General features: G+C 35.0%; 1 protein-coding gene across 1 annotated transcript in view; it reads right to left on the reverse strand.

Annotated features, from left to right (window-relative positions):
• Cyfip (Cytoplasmic FMR1-interacting protein Sra-1) overlaps positions 1-17,945 on the reverse strand; it is a 452,821-nt gene extending 434,876 nt beyond the window's left edge. Inside the window, exons 1-2 of the mRNA XM_090396405.1 lie at positions 17,748-17,945; positions 3,174-3,396 (exon numbers count right to left, since the gene is read on the reverse strand). Coding sequence (XP_090252531.1) covers positions 3,174-3,389 — 216 coding nt within the window. The 5' untranslated portion in view covers positions 3,390-3,396; positions 17,748-17,945. The remainder of the gene's footprint in view (positions 1-3,173; positions 3,397-17,747) is intronic.
• Positions 17,946-21,640: the final 3,695 nt, after the last annotated feature.

The following is a 21,640-nucleotide window of genomic DNA, read 5'->3' on the forward strand; positions in this document are numbered from 1 at the left end:
GGTGACTGAAACAAAAAAAGACAAAAACTGGTGAGATCTTTTCTCAGCAATAAATACAAAATGTTATATTTAGCTGTATACAAGACAGTGTTCAAACCAGTTTTAACTTATGGATCTGAGAGCTGTGTCAGAAATAAAACACTAGACCAAAAACTAGAGACCGCAGATATGAGAATTCTGAGAGAGAGATTAGAGGTGTGAACAGATGGCATCAATGGCAATATCATATTAAAAATGAGGATATTAGGAAAGAACTAGACTTTGTCACCATCCAGGAATGCGTTAGCAGGGCTAATCTCAGATGGTATGGTCACTTAAACAGAATGGGCGAGGAAAGATTAGCAAAACAAGTGTTCTCTACCAGGTTGGCAGGGAAATGACCCAGAGGAACATCAAGATATAGGTGGATTGATACGATACAAAGTGCCTTAGACAATAGAAATATAAGATCTGATAATGTTGGTGTCTTGACAAGTAACAGACTGATTTGGAGAAAAATTGTAGATAGGAAGTTAGTAATGATGTAAATTTTTCATGTAGTACTATCATATCCTGTACATCCCTTGAGGGTACATGTCAGAAATTTGATGATGATGACAATGTTAAATTTCTATTCTGCTATTTCTTGTTTACATAAGGTTTTTTTTTTTTCATTTTTACATTATGAAGAAGCTTTCTCTTGGCATCTTACCATATACATTTTTCAGATCTACAAATAATTATGTTCATATTTAAATACAGATCCTTGCTATGTTTCCATGATTCCTTAACCCTTTGACATAAATTATTTTTAAACTCTAAATTCGTTTGAAATTGACGCGAATTTCATAACGTCTGCGATACGTCGAAATCAATTTTGGTGCAATAAACGAGAGACGTGTTACAGACATCTTTGAATGAAATTCGTTTGAAATTGATGCGAACTTAGTAACGTCTGCAATACGTCAAAATCAATTTTGGTGCAATAAACAAAAGACGTGTCACAGACGTCTTTGTATGTTAACGGGTTAATTATATGTCTTAAAGTAAATATCTTATCCTGACAACTATTTGACCTGAACACAGCTTGTCTTTCCATAAACTTATCTCCCATGATATTTCTTACCCTCTTTTTGAGTATATATATATATATATATATATATATATATATATATATGCATAAATCTTATTGGAAGAACACCAATAGTGAAAATCCTCTGGAATTTTCACGTTGGTTTTATTTCCTTTTTAATTGCAGACAGGTTCTTTAAGAGCACTGGTTCCAATCATCCAGGAATTTCATCTGCTGCTCAGCCAATCTAAATTATTCAATGTAGCCACTATAAAACTTATATGTCTGGTTATATCATCTACTCCAGCTGTTTTTCCACATGTCAAATATCTGACACCCTCTGACCTCCAATAGTGAAATATACTCATGACTGTGTTCCTCCACCTATCAATGTAATCCTTCTTCTACTACTGCTTTTCAAAGTAATTAATCCAGACATCCATAATATACTTATCTTCAGCTTTTATATCAATCATTTTCACCTCTGACTTCTTTTATAATATGCTCTTTATCCATTTCTAAACTTTCTCAATAGCTTCCAGAACATTTTCTCTCCATAATATTTATCTTCTATATTCTTCCCACGATGACTTATTTGTCATGAATTTTATTTATGATTTCTTTTTTCTACTAGAACTACCTCTTTAATTTTTCAAGTCCACTATGATGTTCTGGTTTTCTATCCTTGCTGTTAACACCATAAGTGTCTTCCTGGTCAAACGAATCAATGCTTTTTTCCAACTTTTCCATTCATTTCCTAAGTCATATATTTCTTCTGCATTACTTCAACCTTGGTATCTCTTCTGGGTTTGGCTCCCACTTATGAAACCTCAATAAAGGTTGAAATCAGTCTGAGTAGTGACCTTTCTCATAATGCATAACACTATACACATCCAAAAGGAAGTTGTGGAGATGTGCTTTGCATTATGAGATGTGCTTTGCATTATGAGATACTAAAGCAACTGATATTAAGTCATTAGCCTTTATATAACAAGTGGCCCAGTCATGAAGATACTTTAGGTGCAAACTTTGTTTGCTTACAAACATACACGTGGATTAAGGATTAAAAACCAAGAATAGAATTTCTTGGCATCTTTAATTTCCTAAGTTTTGGACTTTGTTTTCAAACTCCTTCACTTTTCTTTCCAATTATATTTGAGTCTACAGCTCACCTCTAAGAGCTATTCAACTTTGAATCTCTCAAAATTTTTATTTTTTTTATATGTAGTATTTAATTTTATCCTGCTCAAAACTAAATGGCACTTCCATCTCAATCCCTGTATACTAGTTCAGAATACTCTTATATCCTGAACCAGTCAGATGATAGCCCTATCAACAATGACATTATCAATAAGATTTTTATTTTTCTTGTGTCCTCTCCATTCATGGACATTTTTTTAAGTGTATCCTGAAAAGAAATCTAGAAAATAAAGACTTATCTTTATTATGCTTTGCCCTGTTGTCCAAATGCTTGAAAAATATTTCTGTCTAGAATTCATTTCATTCAGCTGTTTAAGTTCTAAAACAAGAACCAACATTTCCTTTTTCTTTATGATGGTTGAACTCGTTACTAATAGTAACCAGTTCCACAACTTTCTCTTAAGCCTGTAAACACATAAGCAACTGCTAGTCATCAATTTGTCTACTTTCACAATCGCACTAAACCAACTTCTCATCCTTCTCTTTTATTCCATCTACCTCTGTGTAGATGGAATAAAAGAGAAGGATGATAAAAACATACTTCAACATGCAGTGTTCTTTCAGAACCACACCCTCCAGTTTTTCAGAAAACATAGACAGGTTCCTTCCATCTTTCTTCTTAACTACATACTCGTGGAACTGTTTGCAATCCCTTAGAAGTATTGCACCTGCTTTAGTCTTCATTGTCTTGGTAACCCCAATTATGTCAATAGTATTTCTAAAATTCCTCTCACTTTTCCAGTGATACTCATTATTTTGAGGGTGCTTATTCATCTAATATTGTTAATGTCATTAACTTACATTTCAATTCATTTAAAATTTTGAAATTTATTCGAGTAGAAACATTTCTGTTTTTTATTTATTTGTACTGATGTAATATTGTAATATTTAATGAAATTAAATACACAATGGTTTAACTTACTAATTCTGCATGAACTGTAGCTTCTTCGATATATTTGGCAACACCTGTGACAAATGCATTTCTATCTTCAAAGTTTGTATCAAAATTTGCATGATAAACAATGCTACAAGGCTGTGCTTCTATACAAGGCTGCTGATCTGGAAGGGGCAACTCATCTAAGACATCAACATTTGAAAGGGCATCAGCTAAGGTCACTTTCTCTGCTGCCATATTCATTAACTATCTATTAAAAATATGGAAATGGCACTGAACATAGCGAACAAAATAAACACATCACAGCTTTTAAGTAAAACTAATATCAGATCACAAACGTAATACCTGTTTTATAATATATCTTTAAAGGCAATCCTCTATCAACTAATAGTTATATGACATTTGACTAAAAAACAACTGTTCCAATGTCCATCACTTACAGTTCATATCTGATCCAAACATCCAATTCCCCCTCCACCCAAATCCTAACATCTCTACCTTCACAATAAAGGAGGTTTGATGCCATGTATCTCATTACATATAATAACCGTCTTTAATTTTTTGTTGTGACTATACAGATTCCCCATTATAAAATGAGAGTGCTAATGAAATACCAATTCTGCATCCAGCTGGTGAAAACAATCAAGCGGTTCTAACGTGGGCTATAAATATCACAGTGAAGAAAGAAAGGAATACAATTGAGACTTAAGGAATAGCCTGGAGAGATATCAGAATGAGAAACTAAAAAAAAAAACCAATCAGCATCACTAGCATTAATGAGCATTCAAATATAATATTGGACTGCATTCTAACAGAATATATAAGGTAGAAAAAACAAAATGAATGATGGAAATTTAATAAATACTAGAAAGAATGTTATAGGAATTATAAGAGAAGTGAAGCAATGAACAACTGCATTAGCATAAAGTGACAATTAGAACAGTGAAAGTACAATAAAAATAAATATCAAAGGAAATTTAGCACAAAAAGACATCATATGAAGAGTTCTTTTCATTATGTAAGCAGTCACCTTACTATCATTTCCACCATAATCACACTCTTTCAAAGGGGAAAAAGCATAATAATTGTGGAAGTTATGGTGATTACTGCAGAAGACCTAATGCAACTATTTACTAACACTCTGTAAAGATATTTCATACTAATGATACAGATCTTGTTTCAAATCCAATGGAACAGGCAGGGAGGAAGAGTTCAAGAGATGACCTTATGACATGGTGCATTATCTTGTTGAAAGAGGCAAAGAAAGGTAGAAATGCCACAAAGTAGGTAGCTTTGCACTGTCTAGAATGTTCAGAGTTCAATGTTCATGACATCACAAACAGAGGTTCCAGGCCAAACTAGGAAAAACAGAACCATACCATCACACCGCCACCTCCAAATTTCATGGTTGGAATTACGCTCTGGTAAGAGATGTTCACCAGGAATCCACTATGCCCACACCCATCCATATGCTTGGTAGAGGATGAAGCATGATTCTTTGCTCTATGACACAGCTTTCCAAGCTTCCATGGCCCATCCACTGAACACACTCTTTGCACTACTAAAGAGGATGCTGCATGTTGGTTTGGGTAATGTCGGGGTTGCATACTGAAGTCTTACCATGGAAACCCATGTTGTGAGCCTCTGTTCTGAATGTTTTTGTGCAGATTCGTATTCCAGTCGATGCCTAAAACTCTGCATTCAATGTGTTGGCTGACGAATGGCAGTTTTTATATATCCTTTGTAGAACCCTATAGTCACATTCAGTGAGTGTGGTGGTTCATCCACTGCCAGTAGCACTTGCAATTGACTCTCTGTGCGTCCATTTCAGTATGCTATCACTGATTGTTGATCTGGGATGGCCCAATTTGTCAACAACTTGCCATAGCAGACAGGCCTGCAACATGGCATGGCATCCTATCACAATGCCTCTTTCAAACTCCGTGAGATAGTTCCCTTCTTGCAGCTATTTCACCCAGACACAGTTGCACTGACTTGGAAGCATGATATTCCTCCAATTTATACTGGCTACAAACACGGGACTCATTACATAGCACAATTCATCCTGCCTGTGAAGGTGTCCAGTGACTTCTTTTAGCTTTTCATGTACATATTCTGTTGTAGCAATATTCTAACGGCTTGTAATATTAAGTTATCCCTAAAGAAGATATCAACATGAGTATCAAAATACAACATTCTTCTCATTGCTTTGGTATAAAATGTTGAATGAATAACTCGCATATTGTTAGATTTAAAGATTTATCTCCTCAAATGTCGTAAATTCAGCATTAATGTTAAAGTGCCACTGTCGTCATAATTTTCTGGCTGTACACCCTCAAGGGATGCAACAGACATGATGAAAGTCTGAAATACAATTAATGTTTCACAAAGTTTCTGATCAACAACTCTCTTCCAAATTAATTTATTATAATTTGGGTCTTTGATTTGAACAGCTCTTACATTACAGTCTTCTAAAGTGCTCTTAACTGCATTAACAAACCCATACCTTAACCTTCCTCTGACTGTTTCTTTTGCAAATTTTGTTTGGAAAAACTTTTAATTCTTTTCTCATTCTATGATGATATTATCTTAGATTATCTCTGATGTCATCATTAAAATCTGTAATTTTCTTCATAACTCTCATATCTGTTAACTCCATTCCTTGATGAAATGTGCTGTTTTTAACTCTTTTACATATGTTAACAATTAACATATGTAATTGTTTCTGTTGTTGTTGACAAGTCTATTGAAGAACTTCTAGATAGACCCTGAGCCTACTGAACTGCTTTGGCAATTTGTTGAACTTTGATGGAGTAGAGCTTTTCTATAAGGTTATTGTCAATTTTCTGAAGAACAGTGTGGCAATTGCTGAACAAGAATAGATATGGGCAGATGTTAGTTCAACTCATGGACAGTTCTTCTTGCATATTTCATAGCTTCTAGTACCGTCCAGCTGAATTTTCATGTCTTTAAAATGTTCCGTCCTTAGTCTGGTGATGATTGTGGTTATTTCTCCATTTTCATTAATTTTGCCGATTTCACTCTTCTTCTTGATAGTTTATTTTACCAATCTTATTTTTCCAACAGAGCTAGCATTAGTTAGTGATAGTGGGTGTAATTTTTGAGGTAAGAATCTTGCTTCTTTGGCTAGTCTGTCTGCTCTCTCATCGCATTCAATATTTATACGGGCTGGTCCATTGCAGTGTACAGCTCCTAATTTTCTTGAAGAGTGTCAGTTCTGTAATTATTTCTAACAATTACATATGTTAAAACTAATTTGAGAACTGTTTTGATACTGCTAGCTTGGTCTACTGGCTTGTAGAAAGGCTTGTATTCATCATACATGTTGATTAATTTTGATGGTAATATATCAGAACACAGAAAGATAAGTAAATAATTATTTATTGACTTATTGCTGATATTGCTGGTGTTATAACCAGCATCTTTAGAGCACAAAACACAGTTCGTCACAATACACGCGACTACAACAACATGGTGTAATAATGGGACTAGTTTGAAAAATTGTAGCAACAACACAAAGACTAAAGTCCTAATTAGGCACCCTCTATGTTAAAATAATAAAAAAACAGAGAGAGAGAGAGAGAGAAAGCAGGTACTAGTTATGTCTTAAGATGACTGTCTCCCAAATCTAAGGCAAATTTATACAGCCATATTTGTTAAGATTCGGAATATGTTTCAAGGCTTCTGTTGCTTCTAAGAACAATCTCTCTAACTTGTAAAAGCTTCTGTGCAGTACTTTTCTCTTCCAGTTGATCCTGTGTGCAGGGGTATCCACAATAGGGCACCCTTATGCCCTATTGTGAATAGTATAAATAGTCCCATATACAAACTTGCAAGACATTTAGATAAGCTACTAGCCACTTTCACAAACAACTCTCCCTCCTTTGTCAAATATTCTGCTCACCTAAAAAAAGTATTTTAGAACAGCATACCTTAAAAAGTTCAGACATACTGGTGAGAGTTTTGATATCACCTCACTATTCACAAATGTACGACTAACTGAAACCGTTGATCTGCTAAAGTCATATATCCCCCCTGATATATTTGAACTATGAGGGTGGTCTAAAAAGTTCTCAACTTAACAATGAAAAAACGAAGTTATAATTTCAAAATTATTTTTATTTTTCAACATAATCCCCCTTAAGACTAATACATTTATTCTAGCGATGCTCCAGCACCATTATCCCATCCCTATAGTGGTTCTCAGTGAGATCTGCAAAATACTCCTCTACAGCTGCAATCACTTCTTGATTCAAAGAAAAACACTGACCAGAGAGGAAGAGTTTTAGTTTTTAGAAGAGACAGAAGTCAGAGGGAGCTAAATCTGGGGAATAGGGTGGATGTTCCAACAATTCATAGTGCAGTTCCCTTAATTTTCTCATTGCCAAAACAACACCTTTGTGGGCGGGTGCATTGTCCTGATGAAAGATGATTTTTTTCTTCTGCAAACTGGGTCTTTTCTCATGAATTTTTCATCTAGTCTGGTTAAAAGATGGGAATTAATAAACACAATGCCTTGCATCCCAAAACACCGATGCCATGACCTTTCCTGTTGATGGAACCAATTTTGTCTTCTTTGGCGCTGAACAACCGGCTTCTCTCCACTGTTTTGACTATGGTGTGTAATGGTGCATCCATGTCTCATCCATAGTAATAAATCAACACATAATATCAGTTTTATTCTTGTTAAATGCTCCAAGCACTGTTCAGAGATTTTCATGCGAGTGTGTGTTTCTGATCTGCTGTGAGATATCGCGACACTCATCTTGCACAAAGCTTTTTCATTTGCAATTCTTCATGCAAAATATATCCTACATGTTCTTTTGAAATGTCTATAGTCTCAGCAATTTCATGCACTTTGACTCGACAGTCATCCAATACTATATCGTGCACTTGATCAATGATTTCTGGTGTTGTTACACTTTTTGGACGTTCTTCACATGGATCATCTTCAAGGCTGGTACAGCCACATTTAAACTAGCAGTCCATTTCTTAATTTCGAAAATGAAGGAGAAGCGTGCCCATAAACTTTTATGAACTTCGAATGAATTTCTTTTGGTGTTAAACCTACTTTTACAAAGAATTTTATAACCACACGATATACAGACAACACTTTTGCTTCAGATGGCTGTATAAAACAAACTACTTGATAGAATGACTTGAAATTTCACATGGATGATTATGACAGATGTACAAACTTAGAAAAAAAAAATCTTGCCGATAGTGTTGCCATCTATGATCGAGGACAAGAACTTTTCAGAGCACCCTCATATTTAAATTCACAATACATGCAGGATATTTCACATGGAAAGAGAAAATATGCAAGCAATTAGATCACAGAACACCTGGAAAAACTAGCTATCAATACAGCCACTCTCAAACCAACGCTTTGGCTAAGCTACATTGACAATGTGCTTGCTATTTGGTCACATGGCCCAGGCACATTGAATCAATTCTTGGCATATTTAAATAGCCATCACCTAAAAATTCACTTTATAATGGAAGTGGAAGCTAATAACTGTCTGCTTACTGGATACACTAATCACATCTTCCAGATGGTTCCTTATCATTCTCAATTTTTAGAAAACCCACACATACAGGGTGTTATTTACACAAACAATAGTACCATCACCCCTCTCAACAGTATGGTATCTTAAAAACGCTAACCCACAGAGTGAGAGCAATTTGTTCCAATGACAATGCTCTTGCTGCTGAACTGGCTCACTTACGCCACACCTTCTTAACCAACAGCTATAATCCCCATAACATACACAAAATACTAAATGTTCCCAAGAAACCCCCCCCTCCCACTATCCACCATGGAGAGCTACAACAAAACAGTCACCATCTCCAACATTAAAGGCACATCAGAAAAAATATCTAGAGTTCTCAATAAACATCAACTATGCACTGTATTCAGACCGTGTGTCAAATTAGCAACTCTCGTCCATTCACCCAAGGACAGCATCTCTCCTTTATCACATCCAGGAGTCTACGAAGTACCCTGCTCGTGTGATCAAGCTTAATACAGTCAAATAGGAAGAGCTGCGGGCATCTGCATCAGTGAACATAAAAGATACATCTGGCACTATTGCTATGGCAAGTCAGGCCTAGAAGACCATGCTTTGAATACCCCTGTATACAAGATCTGCACTGTATTCAGACAGTGTGTAAAATTAGCAATTCTCATCCATGCACCCAAGGACAGCATCTCTCCTTTATCACATCCCAGAGTCTACGAAGTACCCTGCTCGTGTGATCAAGCTTACTACGGTCAAATAGGAAGAGCTGTGGGCATCCGCATCAGTGAACATAAAAGATACATCTCGCACTATCGCTATGGCAAGTCAGGCCTAGAAGACCATGCTTTGAATACCCCTGTATACAAGATCAAGTGGAAGAAAATAAAAGTACTGCACAGAAGCTTTTACAAGTCAGAGAGATTGTTCTTAGAAGCAACAGAAGCCTTTAAACATATTCCGAATCTTAACAAATATGGCTGTATAAATTTGCCTTAGATTTGGGAGACAGTTATCCTAAGACATAACCAGTACCTGCTTTCTCTCTCTCTCTCTCTCTGTTTTTTTATTATTTTAACATAGAGGGTGCCTAATTAGGACTTTAGTCTTTGTGTTGTTGCTACAATTTTTCAAACTAGTCCCATTATTACACCATGTTGTCGTAGTCTCACGTATTGTGATGAACTGTGTTTTGTGCTCTCAAGATGCTGGTTATAACACCAGCGAAATATCAGCAATAAGTCAATAAATAATTATTTACTTATCTTTCTGTGTTCTGATATATTACCATCAAAATTAGTCAACATGGTCTGCTGGTTAATTTCTCTCATTCCACATACATACATTCAACTGTCTTCCCACTATATTAGCATTACTTATTATGTTAATTATTTACACATTTGCAAAAGCCGTTGTCTGCTCACACTTGGATAAAATAAGGCTGAAAATAAACAATTTTTGTCAATTATAATTTCAACTTCATTTAGAATACATATAGCTTGCTCTTTACCAATATTTCCTTATTATTGTGATTAGCTCTTTGTCAAAAATGTTTGCATAAATCTTTCATATAATACAGTCAGTTGTACTTCCTTTTTTATAAATTCATATAATGATAACTCTAATCCGATCATCAGGGATTTGACCCTGTAACCCATCCTTCTAAATTATGTGGTGTTAACTACTGCAAAATTTTCATTGCACCTATTTCAGCTTTGGTTGAATATCATTTTCCCTTAATCCATCCAAAGTTTTCATGCACTATAGGGGTTAACAACCTTTCATGGATGGGAATGTAAAAAAAAAAAAAATATGAGTCTAATCAATGTCAGAAGAAATTCAGGAAGAGGGATGGGAAATTCTTACTGCAGACATGTATCCAATATGCCTTTGGAGAAAGGTACTGTGCTTATACACTAATGAAAGGAGTATTAGGAATAAGAGTATACTGAGACTGATTTTGATGCAGTTATTCAACAAAATATTGGTGTTAGTGAGATGTGTTAACAATGGACGATATACTCAATTAGAAACTGAATATGATGGTTATAGCATTTTTTTGAAAAAAAAAAAAAAAAAAAAAAAAGAAAAAAGATAGATGATTTCGGAAGAGTCATGTCCTCTCAATGTGGAATTTGAAGAAAGCAGTAATGATAATGGCTTCGAGGTTATTTGATGTTGGGTTCAGGTTAGCACAAATTTTCGATATTCAATGGGATGTTGCTACAGGAAAAGAGAGGAAATGTTCACAAAGATGACATGGTCGAGCAACAGGAAGGTGATAATAATGGGTGACTTTAACTATGGCATCATTGACTGGAAGCAGGAAATATGTGAGTAAGGAGATCAAATTCTTGAGATGCTTAGGGATAACTGTCTTATGCAGAAGGTAGCTGAAGCAAACACATTGTGATCATGTGGTTTTGACATGGGTGAGTGGCTAGACGAGTACAAGCTTCACAGAATGAGAAGTAGAGACATGTAGAATTATACAGCAGGGGAATATGATAAATTAAGGAAACAGACTGGTGATATGCAGTGGTTTAATTAGTTAATGGGAAGAGAAATTAGCAGTACCTGGGAAATGGTCTGGAATCAATTACTTATGACAATGTCATATTGTACTCCTCAGGTTCAGAGGATAAATAAAGTAGGAATAAAATGGATGAACCATGAATTATGCAAGAGCTGCTGAAAAAGAGGATATTATGGAGAAGGTGGGGGTACATACCCCCTCAGCAGCATGAGCATAAGGTGCAAACTAGGAAGGTGATGAGTGTAGTAAGGAAAGAGAAACTAGCACATGAAATGAGATTGGCCAAAGCAGTAAAGCAAAACCCTAGTTAATTCTACAGTTATGTTGCCAGTAAGAAAGGTTGAATATGGAAGACTGACTTTAGTTGCTAGAGATCGAACACGAGTGACATCTGCTGGAAGATACAGAGGCAATATTTAATGAGTATTTCCTTAGCATATTTCACGTAGAAAGGTTAACAGTGGTGCTAAATAGCAACAGGAAGTAGGACATTAGACTGATAGTTCAAGAATGGGAAGGGTTAAAATATTACCTAACCCCAATGTTAGTAATGTGGGACTGGATGGGATATCACCACATACACTACATGTGGTGAAGCACGAATGTTGAAAAGATCTGGCAGTCCATTGACTTAGCTGTTCAATTTTAGTCTGGCAACAGGAACAGCCCCAGAAGAGTGGAAAGATGGGAAAAATAGTACCACTGCATAAGCGGGAACACAAGTCAGTAGTGTCAAATTATGGGCAGAGTGTATATCAAGTTGTAGTGGTGAAGGTGTTAGAGAGGCTGGTTAGAAACAGAATACAAACCTGGATTGATGAGAATGGAAATCTTTCAGGACAGCAACATGAGTTTGTTAAGGGAAGGTCATGCTTTAGTTGCATTTTATAATAGAGTGACTAGTATACTGGATAAATCATGCTTATGCCATCATTTATCTAGTTTTGCTAATGCATTTGATTGAATACCATATGATAAACTACTGTTGAAACTAACAGGATGGACATGAATAGTAATTTGGTAGCTTGGTTACAAGGGTGGTTGACTGACAAAAGCTAGCAAGCGGCATACAGAGATGCAGTATCCTAAAAAAGAAGGTGTTGAGTGTGATGCCACAGGGTTCTCTTCTGGGGACCACTTTCTGACATTGTTGCTACAAGAGGTGAACAGATTGGTGCTTTAGGCTGAAAAATGGGGATGTCATCTCAATGTTGCTAAGAGTAAAGTTATGCAGTCTGGCCAGAGCAGATGGAATGAGGTTTATCATATCAGAGGATCTTTGCTTCAGGAGGCAAGGGATCTGAGGATCTTGGTGGATAGAGAACTGACTTTAATGGACATAAATTGTAATGGTTATTCAAAAAATTGCTGTTATAATGCAAAGAACAATGATGTGCATATGAGGAGGCAATAATTCCACTACATAAAGAACTAATTACGCTTCATTTGGATTTCTGTGAACAAAACTGGTGATCTCACTGAGATCGCCAGTTTTGTTCTCAAGAGTGGAATTGTACTGCCAGAATGGGATGTGAGTGCACCAACACTGAGTTCAAGGCATGGTATGATAATTATTGTGGTCTGTAAGTGTTCAGCTTCAGATCCCATGGAGGCTTGGAAGTAATACTAAATTCCACATGATGCACTCTTAGACTTTTCTGAGAGTGCAAAATAGGCTCTTCTTTTATTCAAATGCATGAATCTATTAATGAATAATAACCATGGGGGATGTTATCATTTCCATGAACCAGCTGAATGACATGCCTCTTTCATATCATAAAGAGATACGTGACATTTTTAACAAACTTTAAAAAAAAAAAAAAAAGTGATAAAAGCTATAACTATTCCTAATCTAAGGTTAAATAGGTGCTTCTAAGCAAGTTCATTTGCTTACTACAGTCACAGAAACTCCAAGTAATCACAATCAAGATTAACTTTTATTGAATCTCGAAATTTACAGATTCCGCTTAAGCCAGTGATCATATCTGTTTCACATTTACAAACCTGAGCATATCTGTCTGTCAACTAGTTATACTTTCAATCTTGTTTGCAGGAGAAAAATCCCAAATAACCCTGATTCTTCTTTGGCTGTTTACAATTAATTGTCTGAATTTCATGCCTGTTCACATAAGTAAGATTGTAGGGATTTAAATTCAGGTCTTTCAAATCAAATGACATGTAACAAAGCCTGTGAAATAGAGATGTAGTACAGGAATTTGAAATAAAAGAATTCAATAATATAAAAGAATTTTTTTATTTCTTTATTGGGTATACAGATTGGTAGAAAATTCAAGCACAGATGTTATTAGTTCAGCCAGGCATGCCAGCAAACTTAAGATATTGCTTTAATGAATCAAGCTTAATTCCTACTCATATAATTAATGATCAAGTTACACAATTAATTCAAATCATGTGGAAAAATATTCATGATTACCTATAAGTAAGTGATTTATACTGCCAAAAATATACTGGCCAATACTGTAGGTTTAGGAGAAATGAAAGAAATAACAAATGCCAGTTCTGCTGAATAGTGCCCATAGAGGTATCTGCAGTATCTGTTGCCAATCTGGTTAGTCAAGTGAATGGCATATCCACTCTCCAACCAGAGGCAACAGTGTTGAATATCACCATGACCGTGGTCAGGCCTACAGAAATAAGATTTAAAACTATTAGCCATGGATAATCTTATATGCCTAAAGTATCATGGTCTAATTTATATAAATATGAACTTGCTCCTGCAAATTTTGTGCAGTGTGAGTGAAATGTATTCATCGGGAAAATTAAAGAATATGTGGAAGGAAATTGAAACTAGAGAGGGGGGGGGGGGAGAGAGAGTGCAATAAATGTTTCACAAGTGAGTGCCTATTACATGACAAAAATGCAGCAAGTGTTAGTAGAGTGGACAGTATTGATGGTAGGATGGAAAATTATATTATTAATGTCAAACTTGCAGTGGTAAAAATAGAGGAGAACAAAATGGACATTAATAAACAAATAGTGTGCTTGAATGTTATCCTTCACATAACAAAGCACAAAATTGAAAAACTGCAGAAGCGGCAAGTGATTAGAAGAGCTAAAAAGAGAATGGAGCAAGTGGTCCAAAGTAATAATAAAGACTGAAAGAACAAACAAGAAAAACAAGGAGAAAATTATGTACAGAGACTCAATGATCTGGGGAGTACTTTATGAAAGTGTGACAAAGTAGTGTTTCCCTGGTGTAAAAATCCATGATATTAGCCACACCATCCGGATGTAAAAAAAAAAAAAAAAATCGAAGGAAATGAGTGTCTTGGTTGTTCATAAATGATTTGAGAGGCAAGAAGAATTCTATTCTATGAGGGAGGGGGGGGAGAATGTAAAGTAGTTGTTAGAAGAGGAATAGAAAAGCAAGAAAATGAAGATTGTAAGTCGCCAACCATACTATGATAGAGGCAAACTGAGGAGGAGGGTGATGCTGGCAAATGAGTCTACACATAGGCGATCTTTGCTGCCATTGCTTTACCACACATTGAGGGCATACTGGCAATATCATATTTAACAAAAAAATATGTTTACTTATGAACTAAATAACTCACTTATTAAATTAAAACAAAATTACAATAAATTAACCTTAATATTATGAACTAAAATACGAAAAAGTTACTTATCCTAATGACCACTCTACACACACACACACAAACACACAATAAGCCACCACTTAAAAGCTTATAGATGATATTATATATATAAAACAAGCTAAATGTTATGTCGACAAAACAAAGTAATACATTTTTAATACTCACTATACATTACATGTAATTATATAGACATACTTTTCTTTAATGTGTACACCCATAACACAGCTCAACACAACTCAATTTGTTTTCTTTTAATGTTCATAATGCAATATGAATTTATTTAAATTATCTATGAACAATAACTTACGAGGAAAGACAAATAATAAAATTCATGAAAACAGGAAAGTATATAGCACTCAAAGCACCAAGCACATGATTTTGTTTTTGACATATCTTTGCAAGATAACTGTAATTTTTAAAAAACAGTATTAAAAAAAATCTGCATATACATAAAATTTTCAAGCTTTTAATCATACTAAGCCAATTCATGTTTTGAGCCATGAAAACTTAGGACAATGCTATACTGTATTACAATTGCCCACCTATTCAAGGTATAAAGGTAATGGAAAAATAAGATATAAAGATGGGCTACAGTATTTAATTATAATGACACCAATTTTAATGGCACCAATTTTAATTTAATTTTTTTTTTTTTTTTGCTTATAATTACCAGTTTATTTTGTTAGTGAAATTCATTGTAAAAAAAGTATAGTAAGGCCACAGATGCGAGACCCTTCGACACCTGTGCATGTCAAAAGAAGAATCCATTCCAATTATAGGGTAATCAATCCGTATTGTGGGATGAGTTGCTTATTATTACACGTAGAAAAATTAACTTCTCTTTTATGATCATTGTAGTTTTTAAAGTGGTAACTATTTTGCTTATATAACAGTTGGAAAATTTTATGTATAAAGCACGTGATTTTGCATGTTGGTGACCAATTCATACATTGCCTTATTTCTTTCTCCCCTTCAACATGAACTGATCTTCTTGGCAGCCTGCCAATGACAGCTCTCACTTCTGTGGTCGGACTATACAATTTTTTTTAAGAGGTCTCTTATATATGTTGTGCACACTGTATATACATTTCAGGTTAATAATATTATTAATTTTATACCAACACCTCCTAGAGTCAAGACTCCTTGAAGGAAGCAACAGTAAGATGTATTCTAATATAGATAATATGTATCATACCTCATCTTAAACTGGTTCAATGTTTGTGCACTCACCACCTCATTCAGCAAAACATTCCACTCACCACTCTCCATGCAAAAAAAAGTGATCACTCTCTTATGCACCATCTTTATAAATTTCCAAGAATGACCTCTTGCCTCTATCCCCCTTTCCTTCAACCCTCTGAAAAATATCCTGAGTATCTATCTGATAAGCTCCTCTTAACAATTTATGTATCAATCATCTCTCTCTTACTCTGCATATTTACTGAAGTCTGCAAATTACATTTATTGACTTGTCTTCATAGTCAGTATTCTACAAACCACATACTACTATTGTTATCTACCTGTAAACTTTCCAGAGCTTGCTACTCACCTAGAAACAGCTGACCAAATTGGTACACAGTCCAAATGTGGTCTAACCAAAGCCTTGTACAGTTGAATGACCACATCATGATCTTTAATTGTCAATATTATTAATACTGGCATTTTTTGTGCTATTTTTATCACTTGTGAAATATATCCTTTCAACTTTAATTCTTTATCGACCGATATCCCTTGTTTCCTCCATCTCCTGCAATATAATACCTCCGATATGATACAAAACATTACATTTCTGAAATCCAAAGTGCAAAATTTACATTTACTAGTGTTAAATTAACATCACCACTTATTAACATAGCTAATCTATTCAAACACTCTTGAAGCACCAGTCCATCTACATATTTCTAATAATTTTTCCCAACTTTGCATCTTCTGCAAACAGCTAATCTGCTTATAATCCATTCACAATATCATTAACAAACAAATTATACAGCAGCAGACTTCAGACAGAACACCATGGAACTCCACTGGTAACTCTCCTCCTCAAAGATATAGCTCCTCTACACAACTGTTTGATATCTATTAAAAAGCCAGTTTCACACACACAAAGCCTATTCAACTCTTACTTCTTAATACCATGCACATCTTCAAGGGATGGCCTCTTGTTGTACCTTTCTCTTGGATTAGCCTTTGCAAATTTTACCCTCAGCAGACTGCATGCCCTCACTGTATCCTCATTCCATCCTGATATCATTATCATTCATCCTCTTCAAATTCTTATGATCATATTTGGTGAGAGTAGCCCAAATATGATTCAAATGAATTAACCACACTCTTATCTCTGCTGCTCATCCTTTTGAGTATTGAAGCAATTTTCTCTCTTAATTGTCTTTTCAATGTATCTGCGAATTTCAAATATTATCTGCTATAGTACCAGGATTCTTGCCTCCTACACTACCATAGTATAGTTATACCAACAGAGTATTCAGCCTTCTATCTGTGGATCACAAAATTCATTCTGCTAAACTGAACTGTCATCCCTACCACTCATTCGCCAATCTTGTATTATTAATGCAAGTAACAGTATTTGATAACAAACAATTCACTGATAAAACTATATTTTCCTGGAGCTTCTAAATTATCATAAATGCCAACATGCGCATTTTTTAAACATTTGGTCCTCTAGCATCTGCTCCACTCTACCAGCTTCCCATACCATACTCGACATTTTTGCCTACACTTGAAACTCCATTCACAAACTTTACTGTACATGCAAATTGCAATAATTCAATTGGAAACGAAGGTTAAATATCGATAACACAGATAAATCAGCTTGATGTTACCAGAATTAAAAACAAACGATTAAATTTAATTAAGGGTGATAGTAAAAATAAACGGAATTAAACAATACCAGTGATTCCGCTGGGTAGTTAAAAGTCTTAATGTTTCAAGAGATCGATTCTCCAAAGTACTCTAACAAGTATCACATTATAACTTTCTTCCATAGTTACGGGCACACTTCACAAATTGTTCATATTGTTTTTTATTTCGAGCATTTAAAAAACTAAAATAGTAATAATTACAGTCCATAATAAAGTCGAACAACACTAAAAAAAAACACCATATATGACTAATGGTCAATAAACAGCAAAATTTTGTTTTGACAATATGTACATGACGCCACCTTCGAGGAATAGCCTGAATGACCGAGTTTCACTAGGTCTGATTTAATTCCAGAAGCTTTTCGCTGAAGTCGATTTTTTTTCTTTTAATAATTCATGCATATATGAATTGCTTATAACCAGCTGGTGCTGTTGAAGAACATTAACTAGTCATCTATATTTGTTCATTCATGTTTCAAACATCTTGGCAAATTGCATTATATTGCATATTAAACTGCTCCTTACCGCAGAAGAATCATGTTCTCTAGAGAGCGTGCTCAATCCTCCGGTGCCGGATGGGGGATTCCATCAGATATAGTGAAGTGGTACAACTGTATTGAATAACAACCTGTGTAACAAACGGACCCTATAGGAATATCATCTTGATAATAAGGGTAGTAGCATCCAAAGAATATGGGTTTGCTCTTTTGTTCCAGTTACTTTGAAACAGACTCCTCCCTTTTATCTTTCCTGTCTGGTCGCTCTTAATCAACTCCTGTCTACTTTCAGCCCGATGCTATTAGAGTAACAGTGGGATGGGATCTTTCATTTTCTTACTTTAAACTCTTTTTGTATGAGAAGATCTGAGCCAGATTTAAGACAGTACTTCTACGGATAAAAGTCCCCGATACTAGCCTCTTTGTGACTTGGTTACAGTCTGGGATTGTTTTCCCCACAGGCTAGAAGACAGTGCACCCAGAGAATAACTCTCCTGCCTTCCAGGTTGGAAGTAAGGGGTGCAAAGGGCTGGAACCCATATTGTTACATATCTCGAGAAGAAAAATAGAATTTGAGAAAAATTTAGGACACGAAACTGCCTATGAACACGGATTTTGATATTTGGAACATACCGTTTTTAACGGAAAAATTAGAAATATTAAAAGAGCTTACTAACAAAAACTTAGATTTAGTAGGTTGACAGAAACAAAAACAAAAAAAAAAGAAAGAAAGAAAGAAACGTACTGGATATGAGATTCAGGATGTTTACATCTGGAGTGGCATGAATAAGTCATACAGAGCGACAGTTGTCTCATTGAAAACGAAAACAAAAATAAAAAGAAATGGTAAACTTCTGTTAAAAACTGTGATGAAGTTAATGTGTAGTTAATAAAAGTAGTATTGAATATTTACAGAGAAGAAATGGTTATTGTTATTATTATTTTATTCACATAATTGATACACAGTCACAACAAGATATCATATAAATAAAAATTTGACGGGTGATTCAGAACAGTTCAGATTCTACCCAAGAATCTAAGAATAGTCTGTCAGGTAGCGTCGTAAAATATGGACAGTTCCAAGTAATGCTGTTTTTTTTTAGGTCATATGGAGTCACTTCATTGTACATAAGTACACCGAAAACTATTGAAATGATTTTGGTGTGTTTAAGCCACAGTCGGCCAACTTCGATTGCCAGATCTCGATATTTAGTCATTTTTTCCAGTTCTTTGTTGTTGATGTTGTTATCACGGTACTGCAATATCGATAATCCAAACCTGTCGATGTTTGATAATTGTGATGTCAGGTCTATTGTGTTCCAAATGCCGATCAGTTTGTATTTTTGCTATTTTGTTTTCCAGTACTGTCTCTATTTTATGCTGCCACCAGTTATCAGAAGTAGGAAAGCCATATTTTTTGCATACATGCAAATGAACTATTTTGGCCACTTGATCATGACGGTATTTATAGTCAGTTTGTACTATTTTGCTGCAGGCACTGATTAGATGTTCTACAGTCTCATCTTTCTGATCGCATAATCTGCATTTGCTGTTATTGTTGATGTTGAGAAGTTTTGCTTTGATTGCATTAGTTTGTAATGCCTGTTCTTGAGCTGCTAGAATAAATCCTTCTGTTTCTTTTTTAATGTATCCGTGTTGTAGCCATTGCCATGTCTTGTTCACGTCAATTTTGTCCTCAGTACCTCGAAAAAATTGGCCATGCAAGGGTTTATTTTTCCAGCGCACACATCGGATATTTTGTTGTTCCTTTTTGTAATCGAATTTGTTTCCTGTTGCTTTTAGAAGGCCCTCTTGTGTAATTGCTTGAAGCATTGGCTGAGTGCTATTGTCGATGTAATTTCTTAAACCAATTTCTTCTTCTTCCACAGTCTGTCTCACTGGCAGCAGACCCCGTCCACCTATTCTCATCGGTAGGTACAACCGGTCAACATCACTTTGTGGATGTAATGCATGATGCATAGTCATTAGTTTTTTAGTTTTGCGGTCTAGTTTGTCCAGGTATTCATTTGTCCAATTTATTATGCCAGCTGTGTATCGGATCACTGGTATAGCCCAAGAATTCATTGCTCTAATTGTGTTTAATCCATTTAGTTTTGTTTTCATAATATTTCTAACTCTTTTGATGTATTCTGATGCTGCTTGTTGTTTAACTATCGAGTGGAGAATATCATTGGCTTCTAATATTCCTAGGTATTTATAGTGTTCGTCAGCTGAAATTGCTTTTATATATTTCTCTTGATCAAAATTAAAATTGCTAGTGTCATTAATTTTTCCTCATTTAATAGATAAAATTGCGCATTTATCTAAACCAAATTCCATTTTGATGTCCTGACTGAAAATACGAACTATGTTCAATAAAGAGTCTATTTGCTAGGCCGATTTTCCATACAGCTTCAAGTCATCCATACACAACATATGGGAAATTTTAATATTACACGGAGTAATTTCATATCAAGTTTTGTTTTCTTCAGAATCATAGACAATGGTATCAAAGAAATCTTGAAGAGCAATGGTGACAAGGAATCACCTCGGAAAATTCCACGTATAATGCTGATATCTCCAAATCGTTCATTATTCACTATTAATGTTGTTTTCCATGATTTGATAGCAGCAGCCAGAAACGAAAATATGTTTTTGCTAATTCCAAATATTTTTAGTGATTTTAGGATCCAGGAGTGTGGGAGGGAATCGAATGCTTTCTTGTAATCTACCCATGCCATGTTTAAATTAGTTTTTCGTCTTTTTGAGTTTCTGAGAATCATTTTATTAATAAGGATCTGGTCTTTTGTTCCTCTAGATTTTTGAAAATTGCCTTTTTGTTCAATCAGATAAATCTGATTATCCGATAAGTAACAGTATATTGAATTTGCTATGATTGCAGTGAACAGCTTAAGCATAGTTGGTAGGCATGTTATTGGACGATAGTTACTTGGGTCTGCATCCTTATCTTTCATGAAGAGAAAAGTGCGCCCAGATATCATCCAGTCTTCCACTGAGCCAGACTTCAACATATAATTAAATTGTTCTGCCATTCGATCATGTAGATTGGTCAGATGTTTTAACCAAAATCCATGTAGTTCGTCTTTGCCAGGTCCAATCCAGATTTTTTTAATTTTCTAGCTTGAGAACTGACCATTTCTTTAGTGATAATGACATTTTGCATTTGTTTTTGTTTTATTTCTGATTCTATTTCCTTAATCCATGAAGCATCTTTATTGTGTTCAATAGGATTATCCCAGATTGATTTCCAAAATTTGAATGTTTCTTCTTTTCCGGGTGAATGATGGTTTGCATTTGTATTTCTCTGGAGAGACTGAAAGAATTGACGTTGGTTTTGTTGAAATTTCATATTTTGTACATAATGGTTTATTCTTGCTTCATATCTTTTAATTTTCTGTGGAGTC

This window comes from Typopeltis vanoorti, chromosome 8 (assembly GCF_054136105.1).
Source record: "Typopeltis vanoorti isolate ZY-2024b chromosome 8, IOZ_Tvanoo_1.0, whole genome shotgun sequence".
Lineage (NCBI taxonomy): Eukaryota > Metazoa > Arthropoda > Arachnida > Uropygi > Thelyphonidae > Typopeltis > Typopeltis vanoorti.